Genomic DNA, 15,125 nt, shown 5'->3' with positions numbered 1-15,125 from the left:
AGATCCCCAGAACATTTATGTTGGTCTATGAATTAATAGTTTAGCGATAATATCACTAGGCCATTGCTCACCCTAATAATTGCCAATAAGTGTCCAGCAATGTCATCCAACAAAAGAGAATCCAACTTTTGCCTCGTGACATTCAATGGCATTAGCATCACTGAATCCTGCAATATTAACATCCTGGCCATTACCGTTGATAAGAAACTGAACCAGTCTAGTCTTAAAATATTGTAGTTACACGGGCTGGTGAGAAAGTGGGAATTCTGCAACAAGGAACTGAACACCTGACTTCTCAAGGTCTGTACAACATCTACAAGGTACAATTCAGGACAGTCACAGAATACTCATTTCCATAGATGTGTGCAGTTCCAACAGCACTTGAAGCTCAAATCCATCTGGCAAATTTGCTCGATTGGCACCCCATACGACACTTTCAACATTCATTCTCTCCCCCACCAATTCAGTGGCAGTAGACTGTACCACCTGTAAGCTGCGCTCACTCAACTCATCAACATTCTGTGACAACATTTTCTAAACCTGCAATCTCTATCACTGAGAAGAACAGGAGCACCAGATGTATAGGAAGTGTACCACCTGCAAGCTTTTTTTATTCTCCAAATCAAATACTATCTTGGCTTCCTTTGCTGTCACTGTGTCAAAAACAGGACTATACATAGCTACCATGAGCTGCAGCTGTCCAAGAAGGCAGCTCAATTCTACCCTCTCACAGGCAAATTTTGGGATATCCTCCAATATAGTCTACTGTATCTTCCTGGCATGTTGTGCTCTGTATGGAGTAGGCATTGAGGTAATATGATACATGTTCAGGAACAGGAAGAACACGGATGTTTGCTGAACAGGAGGATGAAAACAAAGAGGAAGTTCTTCTTGCTTATCACAGAGCTCAACAGTATTGGATACATCAAGCCAGACAGGACCTAAATGGCACCTGGTTTCCACTACATGAAAGTTAGGCTCAGCAAGCAATTGTGGAATGCAAAATTATCACTCGTCTTCATGTTCTCATTTTGATTACATGGTGGAGATGAACTGCAGCTTCTGTTGGTTTTGTTTGCATTTTCTTTTGCTGACTTTAAATAAAAGCTCATGTTTGGACTTGTCTGATTGCTTACCTGTATGTGATGTTCCCCTAATGGACAAGATGCAAATCTACAGTGGACTTTGGCAACAAAGTAATGGTGACTTAGACAGGGATCTAGGTGAGATCATCGGTGTGGCCTGTTAGTACAACAGGTACTAGAGTAAGAGAATTAAGTTGTCTGAGTAAAGCATTGCCAGCCATGTCGTGCTGTTTGTTGTGACCAGTGTGGTCTAGTTGCTTCTGTGCCATTATATTGCTAATAGAGGGTAATATTGAATTGCCTACATTTGTGCATTCCAACCTATTAAAGATGTCATAGATACTGGGGATGCTGGAATTTCAGGGATATCTGATGATTGGTGAGTTGTTCTAGCAATGGTAGATGATAGAATGGAATTAGAATTTGGTGAGAGGAACACAACAAGGACCAGGCATGTCGTTAAAAAGGTGAGTTTGGTAGGATATGGTGAGATGTCTCACTAGACTTCACGGAGAGAAACCCTCCATGAAACACAACAAAATTGTTACTTCTAGCTTAGTTTTATGTGTTTTGGCTATGTTTTGTATTTGGTATACAAGTTGAGCATGGTCACAACTGTGTCTGTTGTAAACAGCCAAAGGGATCTAATGTTTGGTATAATCTACCAGTTTAATGGAACATAATGAAACATATTTGGCATCATATTCATATTCATTTATTATATTACACCTTTGATGATAAATAGAAAGACTTACAGCATTCTTCCTTTTAACGGAGCAAAGCACTCATATTATTGCTGCATCACAATGTCATAAAATGGCTTGTTTTGCCTGTTGCTCAAATTCTTGAGGTATCTTACTTTGCTGGATAATTTGTTATAGACTAGGCACGTATAAGGACTAAAGGTGGAGGTCTTTATCTCATTCGTGAATTTACAAAATGTACAGCAGGCATTGACCTAATCGGGCTAGTCATTATCCCAGAGCGTAGCTTTGCAGTCTATTTCAGCATTAAGCTTACATGGTGAGCTAATGGCTGTGGCCCTGTTTACATGGTTGTGATTAGGTCAAACTTATAATACACAGAGCTATCATAATCGTAATGTGTAAATAGCCCATGAAGTTAGTCTTTGCAGAAGCTACACATGTTTATACACGGGGTCCCGTTCTTTGTGCCGAATAAAAACATACTTAGATGTTGTTCCATTTTTAGTTAAACAAAAGTTTGAGGGATACTTACAATCTGGTATATTCTCCATGACAAATCTCAATCGTGAGTCCACATAGTAACCAAATGGCTTCCCTTGCTTATCATGCAGTATAAATTGTGTTCTCTTTGAAATTTATTTTGCTTTGTCTGTCCAGATGATTGTAAGGCAAAAATACATAAATGGCATGTCCCTTTTACAAGAATATTCAAGCTCTGTATGACCGAACCAACTAATAATCATTGTTCTCTTGCTAGTGTAGAATTAATTTAAACTCTTTTTAAGGTGATGGCAAATGGGGTCCATGGAACCATTGGAGTTTGTGTTCCAAAACATGTGACAGTGGCTGGCAACGACGCCTTCGTATGTGCAAGGGGACAAGTGTCAAAGGCTACCCATGTGAAGGATCAGGGGAAGAAGTCAGGACATGCAATCATAAAAGATGCCCGGGTAGGAGAATTGTACTTATTATTACTTATTTAAATGCTTGCTTAAATTTTTTCGCTTATTCTTTTTCACCAACTTCGGCCATTTTGGTTCAGGATGTTACCATAGTGTACATATTGGTAGAAAAAGAGTTAAGCAGATAAATTATATTTTATTTCCTTTATTCATTCATGGGATGAGGGCGTCACTGCTAGGCAGCATTTATTGCCCATCTCTATTTGCCCAGAGGGCAATTCAGAGTCAACCACATTGCAGTTGGTCTGGGGTCACATGTTAGCCAGACCATGTAAGGATGGCAGTTTCCTTCCCTGAAGGACATTAGTAAACCAGCTGTGTGTTTTCCCAACAATCAACAACAGATTCATGGTCATCATTAGATTCTTAATTCCAGATATTTTATTGAATTCAAATTTCACCATCTGCCTTGGCGGGATGCAAACCAGTGTCACCAAAACATTATCTGGGTCTCTGGATTAACATTCCAGCAATAATATGACTAAACCAAATTCAACATTGCATCTAGTCTGATGGTAATCCATAATAAATGATCAGATTAAAGAGCTCGCCTATGTTAACAGTATGACTGGTAAATAGCATGCATTCATCGCAGTCTCTGGGAGGCCGTAATTAAAATTGTGGATATGCCCAGTTTATACTCGTGCTGTGCAATTTAAGATGACATTATAATTACAAGAAATAGAAATTAAATGTACAGCTGAAAATCTTTCTTCATGTCCATGTTAGTGCCCCTATGGGACCTGTTTATAGCAACAGCTTGATTTTTTTTTTGCCCTTTTAATTTGTCCTTGTGAAGAAGTGCCTGATCTTCTTTGGCATCTACCAACAGTGTCAAGAGCTGCCAGACATCAGTCTCCGCTCATGTTCTCAGCATGTTGTTCTTATTTTTTTAACTTCCACTCTGAATTTTCTACGTACAGCCTGGTTTACGCAATATTATCAACCAATTATGTAATGTGCACATTTACTCTGCTTTATTTTGTTCTAACTCTTTTGCTATCCAAAAAACGCTAGATATTTTGACCTTCCTTCTTACAGGAATATGTCTTGATTCTACGTGAACAATCTACCTTGTAATGCAGCCCATTGTTTACTTATAGTTCTACATACTGTTCTTTGACTGCAGATTATCTGGGCCAGATCCATTCTCATTATATTAAAATGTTCTTACTGTCATTCAACTGCATTTATCTGAATAGTTCCTTGTATTTTTTTATATAAATCTAACCTTATGATCCCTCTCCCTTTGAAAGATTCCCTCCTGTCATAGATCTACTTGACCCACAATCTCCAGAATCAGATAGAGAAATTCCATTCAGTCTGGAAGCATACTAGTGGAAAAAATTCTCCTTAGTACATTTCGATCTCTTCCCTCATCAATCTTTACATAATCACCATCCCAACTAATATTAGGATTACCAACTTAAATTTGGTCATCTATATCGTTAACACTGGTATCCAGTCTGTAGAATGCACCCAGCAGTATGATGCATGAAGTAACTCCATGGAGGTAGGTATCCCATCACCCTTTATTTACATGTACACAGTATTATAGACTCTGACCAGCCAGCTCAGAGCCAGTTCCTAGTGTGAGGAGAATCCCTTTGAGTCATGCTTATATCTGTGAGCCAGGATTCCCTGATTGGCCCAGGTTAACAACCCCAATCAAGGAACTCATATTTAATACGAACTACATGGCTGACCTCGTTCCGATCACTATATCTTCCTCAATTGTTTCTTAGTTATAACTAAACTTCAACCTCAGCAAGATATCCTTTTTTTCTGTAATTGATACCAGCATCATTCCTCCTTCCTTCCTTATTACATGGAAAATAAGGAAGAAATGAGCAGGAGGAGGCCATTCAGCCCTTCGAGCCTGCTCTGCCATTCTTCACAATCATGGTTGATTGTCCAACTGAATTACCCAAACATGCTTTCTCCTCATAACCTTTGATATCATTCACCCCAAGTGCTGAATACATTCAGTGTTTTGGCATCAATTAATTCCTATGGTAATGAATTCCACAGGCTCAACACTCTGTTTGGGTGAGGAGAATTACTCTCATATTAACATTTTTTATTCACTTATGGGATGTGGGTATCACTAGGTAGGCCAGTATATATCGTAGAATCCCTGTAGTGTGGAAGCAGGCCATTTGGCCCATCAAGTCCGTACTGACACTCTGAAGAGCATCCTACCCAGATCAATTCTCTTCACTCATTCCTGTAACCCTGCATTTCCTATGGTCATTTCTTCTAACCTGCATATCTTTATTGTTCCTGAATGCCTTTTATCAGGAACATGCAGCATCCAGCCCTAACCTTGTTTGAGTCACATTTCTGCTATCATCGTTACATTGTATTTCCACACAACAATGCACCTATGGCTTGTGTTATTACTAGGCCTTTGCCAAGATTCCCCAGTTTGTTACAGGTAACTCAAACTGGGTGGGGAGGATGAATTCCGTCCCTTTCCTTATGCAACAAAGGTAGTTTAAAAAAAGTACCTCTTCCTCTGAGATTAGAGGTGATTTGAGAAAAACACTCAGACAGGTTCGGGATCTGGAATACATTGTCTCAGAGGATGGTTGAGACAGCTAACCTCATGACCTTTATAAAGTAGCTGGTTGAATATATGAAGTGTAATAACATTCAAGGCTCTGAGCCTCATGCAGGAAAATGGGACTAGGTAGGTAGTAGTGCATTTTTGGTGATACAGTCTCAACGGGTCAAAGGGCCTCTTATGAACTGGGTGATTCTGTGATACCTTTCTTTCAGACCCAAATGAGCTGCTGGGCCAGGTTTTCCAAGGACAGGTAATTTCACTCCTCCCCTCCTTTTTAATGGAAAGAGGGGAGCTCCACATTTAATAGAGGAAATTCCAGTCAAGGCTTCCTCAGAAATGCAGAGCCATGCTTCCATTCTGACAGTCCTTTCATAGCGCAGTATTATCAGCCAAGGCAAATCATGCCCCTTTTTCACAGCAGCTAGCTGCTGTGTTCTGGAATTTAAAGGTTCAGACAGCCACTTTGAAAGCTACAGTCAAAGGATAAGTAGATGAGGTAAATTTGATGCAGGATGCCAGGTAAGATAGGGGTAGGGTGCCAGGGGCCTAATGCAATATGGGTGGGAGTAGGGTGCCAGATGGGTATGGGATATCGTGTCAGGTGGGTACAATGCCAGGTGGCAAGTGGTTGGTGGCAAAGTGCCCAGTTAAGTTATAGAGGAAAGCTGGGAGTGGTGAGAAAAATCAGAATTGGCAGCAGGTGAGCAAGGAATGGATATCCAATCTGTTGGCAGTGGAATAAGAGGGTTTCCGGGTTGGTTTGGTTTGGGAGAGGTAGTTTGAGGTTGTGTTTCAGTAAAGGCAGAGGACATTGGGGTTTGAGCCTGGCAGCAGGAATGATGGTTTGGGACCAACAGTTGGCTATCAGGGATAGCTAGACCTGTATCAAGTACAGTGTAGAGGGCATCCAGTCTAAGAGCATATTGGCAATAGGCCTTTACGATCCTTGGGGACAGGTTATTGGTGTCAGGTCACTTGGAGGTGGATGTTGGCTCTTGGGGGAGGTAGTGTCAGGTACCCAGGGAAGATGAATTTGTGTATGCAAGAGAGGTGTCTTGTTCTTAGTGAATGTGTTGGTCTTTGGAGGAGAATTGGGTGTCATGTCAGGACCTAAGGGGTGTAAGTGCTCTGAGCGTGGTGTAGTTTGGCTGAGGGGCAGGATATTGGGAAGTTTTTTTTTATTCATTAAAGGACATTGCTGGCTATGCAGCATTTATTGCCCCTAATTAAGGATCAACCACATTGCAGTGGGTCTGGAGTCACGTTAGGCCACTCTAGATAAGGATGGCAGTTTCCTTCCCCGAAGGACATTAGTGAACCTTGTGGGTTTTTCTGAGAATCAACAATGGATTCATGGTCATCATTAGCTTCTTAATTCCAGATATTTTTATTGAATTCAAATTCCACCATCTGCTGTGGCGGGATTTGAACCCAGGTCCACAGAATGTTATCTAGGTCTGTGGATTAACAGTCCAGTGATAATACCACTAGGCCAACACTTCCCCACAATTATGTGGCCATTTCAAGAAGAAAACATTTTAGAGGGTTCCAAACATTGAATAATTGTCCAACAATTTCTCCTCTTGTCAATTCCCACACTCTCAACTGAGTCTAGCATGACATCATAGAATCTGTATAGTGTGGAAGCAGGTCATTCAGCCCATTGAGTCCACATTGACCTACCAAAGATCATCCCATGCAGACATATTCCCCTACCCTATCCTGTCACACTGCACATCTTTGGACTATGGGATGAAACTGCAGCATGTGGAGGAAATCTATGCAGACACAGGGAGAACGTGCAAACTCCATGCAGTCACCCAAAGCTGGAAGCGAACCTGTGTCCCTGGCGCTATAACATAGCTGTGCTGACCACTGAGCCACTATGCCACCCCAAGTAGAAGCCCAAAAATCTAGACTAGTAATCACTGTTTTTCTATTGGAAAGTCTAGGTGATTATCTTTGTCTCTGTCTCCACAAGTATTGCTAGACCTACTATGTATTTTTAGCATTTTCTTTTTTATTTCAGATTTCTGCAATCCATTTTTGTTTTAGTTTTGCACTACCTACTTAAGCTTTGATGAGTGCCTGCCAGTCACCTATTTTCTTGCCGTCTGCATACTCTTAACCACAAGTTGACTACATTGTCAAAAATCCTAACCATGTAACCCTCAGCAGATGCATCATAGTGACACCAGCTGCCAGCAAGAATAAAGATCTTCAGCTCCTCCAGGAGGTGATAATTTTGGCATATGTGATTTTCTTGGTTATTCAGAATTTCCAAATATGCATTCATGGAACTGAAGAAACCCTATGTGTTAAGTAAACTTAAGAATAAAAATTTTTAAAAAATTAAAAATAAACAGGAAGCATGTCTGTGATTTAGGAAACTGAAATCAAACAGGACCCTTGAGGAATGTATAGGAAGCAGAAAAGAACTTAAGCAAGAAATATCCTTGGCAAGAAATATTAAGGAGAATCCCTAAGAATTTTACACATATGTTAAGAGCAAGGGGTAACTAGGGAAAGGTTAGGTCCACTGAATGACAAAAGAGGGAATTTATGTGTGGAGCCAGAGGAAGTGGGTGAGGTCCTTAATGAGTACTTATTCACTAAGGAGGAGGGCATGAGTGATGGTAATGTTAGGGAGGGGAATGTTGATAGTCTGTGGCATGTTGGATGTCTTGAAAAATATGAAGGTGGATAAGACCCGAGTGCCTGATGGGATTTATATCAGGTTGCTGAAGGAAGCAAGGGAGGAGGTTGCTGGGGCCTTGACAGAAATCTTTGTATCCTCTTTAACCACACACGAAATCCCAGAAGACTGAAGAATAGACAATGTTGTTCCTTTCCTTTAAGAAGAGCAGCTGGGATAATCCAGCAAATTGTGGCCAGTGAGCCTCGCATCAATGGTAGGAAAATTATTGGAAAAGATTCTTAGAGATAAGATTTATGCGCATTTGGAAAAGAATGGACATATTTAGAGTTAGTCATCATGGTTTTGTGCGGGGCACATCTATTTGAATCCTGGCCATCATATAGGGCAGAGATAGTGGGAACTGCAGATGCTGGAGAATCCGAGATAACAAAGTTTGGAGCTGGATGAACACAGCAGGCCAAGCAGCATCTTAGGAGCACAAAAGCTGACGTTTCGGGCCTAGATTCTTTATCAGAAAAGGGGGATGGGGAAAGGATTCTGAAATAAATAGGGAAAGAGGGGGAGGCGGACCGAAGATGGATAGAGGAGAAGATAGGTGGAGAGGAGAGTATGGGTGGTGAGGTAGGGCTCCCCGGACTGACTATCCCCTCCCTACTTCCCCAGCCATACTCTCCTCTCCACCTATCTTCTCCTCTATCCATCTTCGGTCCATCATATAGAGCAGCTGCCCTTTATAAGTCAGGTTTAGGTTGGATTTTTGAGAATACAAAGCTAGTGAGTTCGATTTTGGAGCTACCTAAGGTCACTTTTTATCAAAGACCACCCAGGATGGTCAAAAATGTTAGCTGAAAGGAATACTCAACCTTCTCCTAGCAGTTCTTTCCTTGTGTGACAGAAAAAAGACAAGGGGTCAATTCTGAATTTAATTAAACATATCCTTTAGTTAATTCTTTAGGTGTTAATGTAAAATATATTGCAACATTTATTTCTTACTTCATCTAACTTCAACTTTAATTTAGTTCACTTTACATTATTTTAATTTTCGTTCAACTGTAACTTTATAAGTTTGGCTTGAAACAAATATCACCCCGATTCAAGTGAAGTGGCAAGTTTTTGCTCTTGGTGTGGATCTTGCCTGGTGGTTCTTTGTTTCTCTGAAGAAAACATCAGGGCACCTGCTTTGCAAATGTTTGTCTTGAGTAGTTACTCCTGCTGGTAACTTTTATCCCAATGTGTGCTTATTTGCTGGAAGCACCTCTGGCATTCACCCAATGAATGACCAAATCTGATCACAATGTTTGATCCCAGCCAATGGAGTTTACTGCTTTACAACTGTTACATATTTATACCAAATTGTAAATAGTCACATACCATACTCTATATAAAGTAATATTGGTACCAGTAATTTTAGCAGACCACTAGGATGCCTCCCTTATTTGGTCAACACAGGAAATTTTGGGTCACAGTTTAATGGGCAAGTTGCAACATGCCCCGGCTGCAGTTTTAACCTAGGTCAGAGTTTTAACTAGTTTAACAAAGTTCCCAGCATGCTTGCATTTGACTGTAGTTCTTAATCTGTCTTGTAGCCATTTCCGTTGTTCGCCACCCGATCACAGGCAGTATCTATATAAAACTACAAAATTCTAACAGGAGTAGACAGGATAAATGCAAGAAAGAGGTTCCCTATGTCGATTCCAGAACCAGCAGTCACTGTCTAAGGTTACAGGGTAAACCATTTAGGACTAAGATTAGGAAAAATATCTTTACCTGGAGAATGGACAGCCTCTGGAGTTCACTGTCACACAAGCAGTTGAGTCCAAAGTATTGAATGATTTCAAGGAGTTGGTTATTGTACTTGGCCCAAAGGAATCAAAGGTTGGGGTTGAAAAGCAAGAACCAGCTACTGCGTTGGCTGACCACATGTGATCATAACGGCGAAGCAGCCTAATGCTGCTCCTATTTTCCTTATTTCTGTACCTTCCCTAAAGTGTTATAGATAACAAATTGATTAACCAGGGATGTGATCAAGCCTGATCCTGTTCTTATCTGATTTTCTAACATGCACATAGTCCAGAAATATTCACAGGATAGCAGGGATACCTGAAAAGCTGCATAGGTTTTTCCTTTATCAGACACTAACTTGTATAAATTCTGCTGGTTCCAATTAGATGAGCTGTTTCATCTCAGCCAAGCACCTTTCATGTTTGTTTGGAATGGTTTAAAACTGTACAATATAATGTTACATTCTTGTTCAATGTCATACTTCTGTTTGAAACAAGAATGTAAGGATATATTCAACAACTACAAGCCAGTCAGTTTAACCTTGTTGGTGGGAAAACCTTTTGGGATTAACAGTCACTTGAATGAATCGTCATTTGAAAACTTAGTGTTAAACAATTTAATTTAAATAGATTAATGCTTGACTAAATTAATAGGGGAGTATTTAACAAATGTGGTAAGTGTATTCCTACCTATTTTTACAACGGTAACACAAAGGCCTTTTTTTTAACCAGTGGAGAGGTACATATTAGGCTTTCCTCATATTAATTAAGCACTGTGTCAAACATGACTGTTGTCATTGGACAGTCAGTTATTTCGTTTACAGAATGATTATAATGAATAAACATGTGAACTTCCACTCCCTTTTGTGATGATTCTATGGCTTTAAGAGATGTATCTGGGTTCTTAAGTTGTGAAGAAAATTGGGACAGAAGTGATAAACAGTCTGCTCCAAAGCTAATAAAGTAAACAGTTGCGAAGCCTTGTTTTCTTCTTATGGAATAGTTTTTGTTTGGAACAATAGCAGCAGCCTGAATGGATGGGGTTAAGCTCCCACAGAATCAGGAATTTTTTCTTACTTTTAGCCTTCTGTAGCAGTTGCTGCTGGAGTCTTGAGTCTAGATGTGAAAGCTGTTTTTCCTGTCTCTGATGCAGCTTAAAGCTGGGGCTCTCTTCCTGCTGCTAGAATTTCTTATAAGACAATCTATTTTACTGAATTTGTCTTTGTCAAGGGCGTGTTTATGGGATGTTACTATATTGGAACAGTTACAGTTTAGTAGTTAAATAACCGATTATTCTGTAAAGTTTTCCAATAGAATTAAGTTGTTCTAATTCTTTCTTTTGTTGCATTTTAACTGTAGTGTATGAATAACGTGTGTTTTTCTTCAAGACTGATAGTTTGACCAATCAAATTGCATCAGGAATGCAACGCCTGGCACTTGCCTTTAAAATAAGAAAATGGTAGGGTCGAGGCTATCTTCTTCATATATTTTAAGAGGGTTTGGTCAGGTCCATCACACTTTTATTGTGAAATTTAGACTATCAAAGTCAACAAAGTATCCTAAATTTAATCGATGCCTATCACTTTCAAGATTGAGATAAAACAGGTGAGAGTTTACTATCCTTTGTAATTCCTTATACGTTCACTAATACTATTTAATGTTACTAATTTTGCTTTTACTGTAGCTCCCCATGAGATGTGTAGGGATGACTACATCATGGCAATGACCTGGAAGAGGACTGTAGCTGGGGAGCTGGTTTATAATAAGTGTCCTCCAAATGCAACAGGTAATAGATATGACATTTTTTATTCATTAATGGGGTGAGGGCATCGCTGGCTAGACATCATTTATTGCCCATCCCTAATTGCCCAGAGGGCAATTCAGAGTCAACCACATACTCTACAGACATATGTTAACAATGTTAGTTGACGAATTGCATAACAATATGTTTCCAATGACAGTAATTCAGTCAGTGCATGTTAGTATTTTACTAAACTGAGAGAGAGGCTGCTGCAAATTCAGGTTAACTATCATTCATAAAACAATACATAACAATGAAAATCTGTTAAAAATCGAAAGAACTGGATGCTGTAAATCAGAAACAAAAATCAAAATTGCTGGAAAAGCTCAGCAGTGTGGAGAGAAATCAGTGTTAACGTTTCGGGTCAAGTGACCATTCTTCAGAATGAAGATCTGTTAATTGATAAGTTTGGGAAAGATCTAAAACCGAAAATCTCTAGTTTGACTGTACAAGCTCATAAGTTAACAGCCTGAATGATCTCCTCTTATGGTTGAAAACCATATTCGGTGATATAACTATTACATTGTTATGTCAAAATGTTTTTATTAAACAGATTCTAGTTCCATAGTCAATAGTTCAACATCCTTGAGTGAAATGCAGTGGAGCATTTGGGTAAATTTGCTGTATAAAACAACATGTAGTTACAACAACAGCAACAGTTGGGATTTGTATATCACCATTAAATCAAAAATAAATTACCCATAGTACTTCACAGAAATATAAAAAGAATGAATGAAGGGTCAAAGAATGAGATATTTGATGGGGAAAGCTAAAAGCTTGGATAAACGATTGGGTATTAAGTATGGTCTTAAAGACTGCAGCAAACACTTTTTTTGTGATGAAATTTCTGCAGAAAGGAGCTAGAATTAAGATGAAGATGACATTGCCAGACACATTATCCATATTGCTGCTTAGAATGCCAGGGACTAATAGTTTGAATGTTCAGTTAGTCACTCACACTGGTCCAAAGTAGTCATCACATTTTCCAACATCAATGACATTTTCTCCATCACATTCCATCACCATCACTGACAGGAAACCATCCTGTATCCAAGCACATAAATCTTTTAACCTCTGTCATTTCACTCCTGCAAATGCATCAACAAGTAACTGATAATTTGGTTTCATTCTTAGCAGGGAAAAATGAAGAAATTGGAATGGGATAAAATATTAATGCATTTTCCAGCAATTTATAAAGTAATGTGACTCAATAATATTTTAATAAATGTGCATATCCTCACATTTGAGCTGCAAAGTTTTTTTACCTATTCCTACTGTCCCTGTATAGTAAAACCTTATAAAACCTTATAAAAACTGAAAGAACTGTGGTGCTGTAAATCAGGAACAAAAACAAAGTTGCTAGAGAAGCTCAGCGGGTCTGGCAGCATCTGTGAAGGAAAAAACAGAGTTAACGCTTCGGGTCCGGTTACCCTTCAGTTCTGAGTTCAGTTTTTTCCTTTACAGATCCTTCCAGATCTGCTGAGCGTTTCCAGAAACATTGTTTTTGTTGTTGTTGTTGTTGTTGTAGTGAACCCTTAGTTGCTTCAGCAAACGATAGCAAAGTTACTTGGATTCCTGTTCTGCTTTATGAGTTTCTCACAGCCAAGGACTTTTGGAAATTGGAGCTTGTAAGAATCCCACCAAAAACTGCTCTGCGTTCAGCTGTAAAGGAGCAGTTTCTATTATTGCAGTGTGATACAGGATATCATGTACTAATGAGTGGGTGGGGTCAATGTGTGTTACTTACGAGTATTTTAAATCAAATTAACATGCTCATGTCCACTTTAATCATCATTCATCTCAGGAACGTAGGAAAACGGAATGGGAGTAGGCCAGTCAGCCCCTCAAGCCTGTCTGCCTTTTCAGTAGATTATGATGATCTCGCAACCAGGGTACCTTCTAGATGCTCCAGGATCTGTAGACATCCATATTAGCCCTGTTGAGCCCTATGACCAGCAGCATATAATTCCTACCACATTGTGCAGAACAACCTGAAATCCACATCTGCTCTTGAAAATGATAATAGTGTCCGTGCCCACATTTGCAGGGCCCACTGTCAGTAGGTGCATTAATTTCAGTGCCTTGATTCCAGTCCCATGACAGACCTCCCTGCATGAATCCACAAATAATTAAGTTTGTCTCTGTTGTTCTCGGTGGTAGTTTGCACACTGACTGGCAGTACGTCACGTTTTCTTATATTCATCATTTCTTCAGCTGGGTAGGGCTAGAGAGGTCTATGACCACCGTCATAGACTATTCACTGCTGTACTTATTGGAACATAGAACATTACAGCACAGTACAGGCCCTTCGGCCCTCGATGTTGTGTCGACCTGCCATACTGATCTCAAGCCCATCTAACCTACACTATTCCATGTACGTCCATATCCTTGTCCAATGACGACTTAAGTGTACCTAAAGTTGGCGAATCTACTACCGTTGCAGGCAAAGCGTTCCATTCCCTTACTACTCTCTGAGTAAAGAAACTACCTCTGACATCTGTCCTATATCTTTCACCCCTCAATTTAAAGCTATGCCTCCTCGTGCTTGCCGTCACCATCCTAGGAAAAAGGCTCTCCCTATCCACCCTATCTAACCCTCTGATTATCTTATATGTCTCAATTAAGTCACTTCTCAACCTTCTTCTCTCTAATGAAAACAGCCTTAAGTCCCTCAGCCTTTCCTCGTAAGACCTTCCCTCCATACCAGGGAACATCCTGGTAAATCTCCTCTGCACCCTTTCGAAAGCTTCCACATCCTTCTGATAATGCGGTGACCAGAACTGTACACAATACTCCAAGTGAGGCCACACCAGAGTTTTGTACAGCTTCACCATAACCTCTTGGTTCTGGAACTCGATCCCTCTATAATAAAATCTAAAACACTGTATGCCTTCTGAACAGCCCTGTCAACCTGGGTGGCAACTTTCAATGATCTGTGTACATGGACACCAAGATCTCTCTGCTCATCTACACTACTAAGAATCTCACCATTAGCCCTGTACTTTGCCTTCTGGTTACTCCTACCAAAGTGCATCACCTCACACTCGTCTGCATTAAACTCCATTTGCCACCTCTCAGCCCAGCTCTGCAGCTTATCTATGTCTCTCTGCAACCTACAGCATCCTTCATCACTATCCACAACTCCACCGACCTTAGTGTCATCTGCAAATTTACTAACCCATCCTTCTACGCCCTCATCCAGGTCATTTATAAAAATGACAAACAGCAGTGGACCCAACGGCGACCCTTGCGGTACACCACTAGTAACAGATCTCCAGGATGAACATTTCCCATTAACTACCACCCTCTGTCTTCTTTCAGCAAGCCAATTTCCGATCCAAACTGCTTTATCTCCCACAATTCCATTCCTCCGCATTTTGTACAATAGCCTATTGTGGGGAACCTTATCGAACGCCTTGCTGAAATCCATATTCACCACATCAACCGGTTTACTCTCATCTACCTGTTTGGTCACCTTCTCAAAGAACTCAATAAGGTTTGTGAGGCACGACCTTCCCTTCACAAAACTGTGCTGACTATCCCTAATCAATTTATTCTTTT

General features: G+C 40.1%; 1 protein-coding gene across 13 annotated transcripts in view; it reads left to right on the top strand.

The window, feature by feature from the left end:
* LOC125465044 (adhesion G protein-coupled receptor B2) overlaps positions 1-15,125 on the top strand; it is a 687,705-nt gene that overhangs the window by 302,631 nt on the left and 369,949 nt on the right. For all 13 annotated transcript variants that reach the window (XR_007250162.2, XM_059654252.1, XM_048558109.2 and 10 more), the window contains 2 exons: positions 2,578-2,742; positions 11,448-11,549. Coding sequence is in view for 12 of the 13 variants with exons in the window: in XM_059654252.1 (XP_059510235.1) it covers positions 2,578-2,742; positions 11,448-11,549 (267 nt within the window). In the remaining variant the exon portion in view is untranslated. The remainder of the gene's footprint in view (positions 1-2,577; positions 2,743-11,447; positions 11,550-15,125) is intronic.

This window comes from Stegostoma tigrinum, chromosome 24 (genome assembly GCF_030684315.1).
Source record: "Stegostoma tigrinum isolate sSteTig4 chromosome 24, sSteTig4.hap1, whole genome shotgun sequence".
Taxonomy (NCBI): domain Eukaryota; kingdom Metazoa; phylum Chordata; class Chondrichthyes; order Orectolobiformes; family Stegostomatidae; genus Stegostoma; species Stegostoma tigrinum.
Note: the sequence above shows the minus strand (reverse complement) of the source record. Positions and strands in the feature narration are given on the sequence as shown.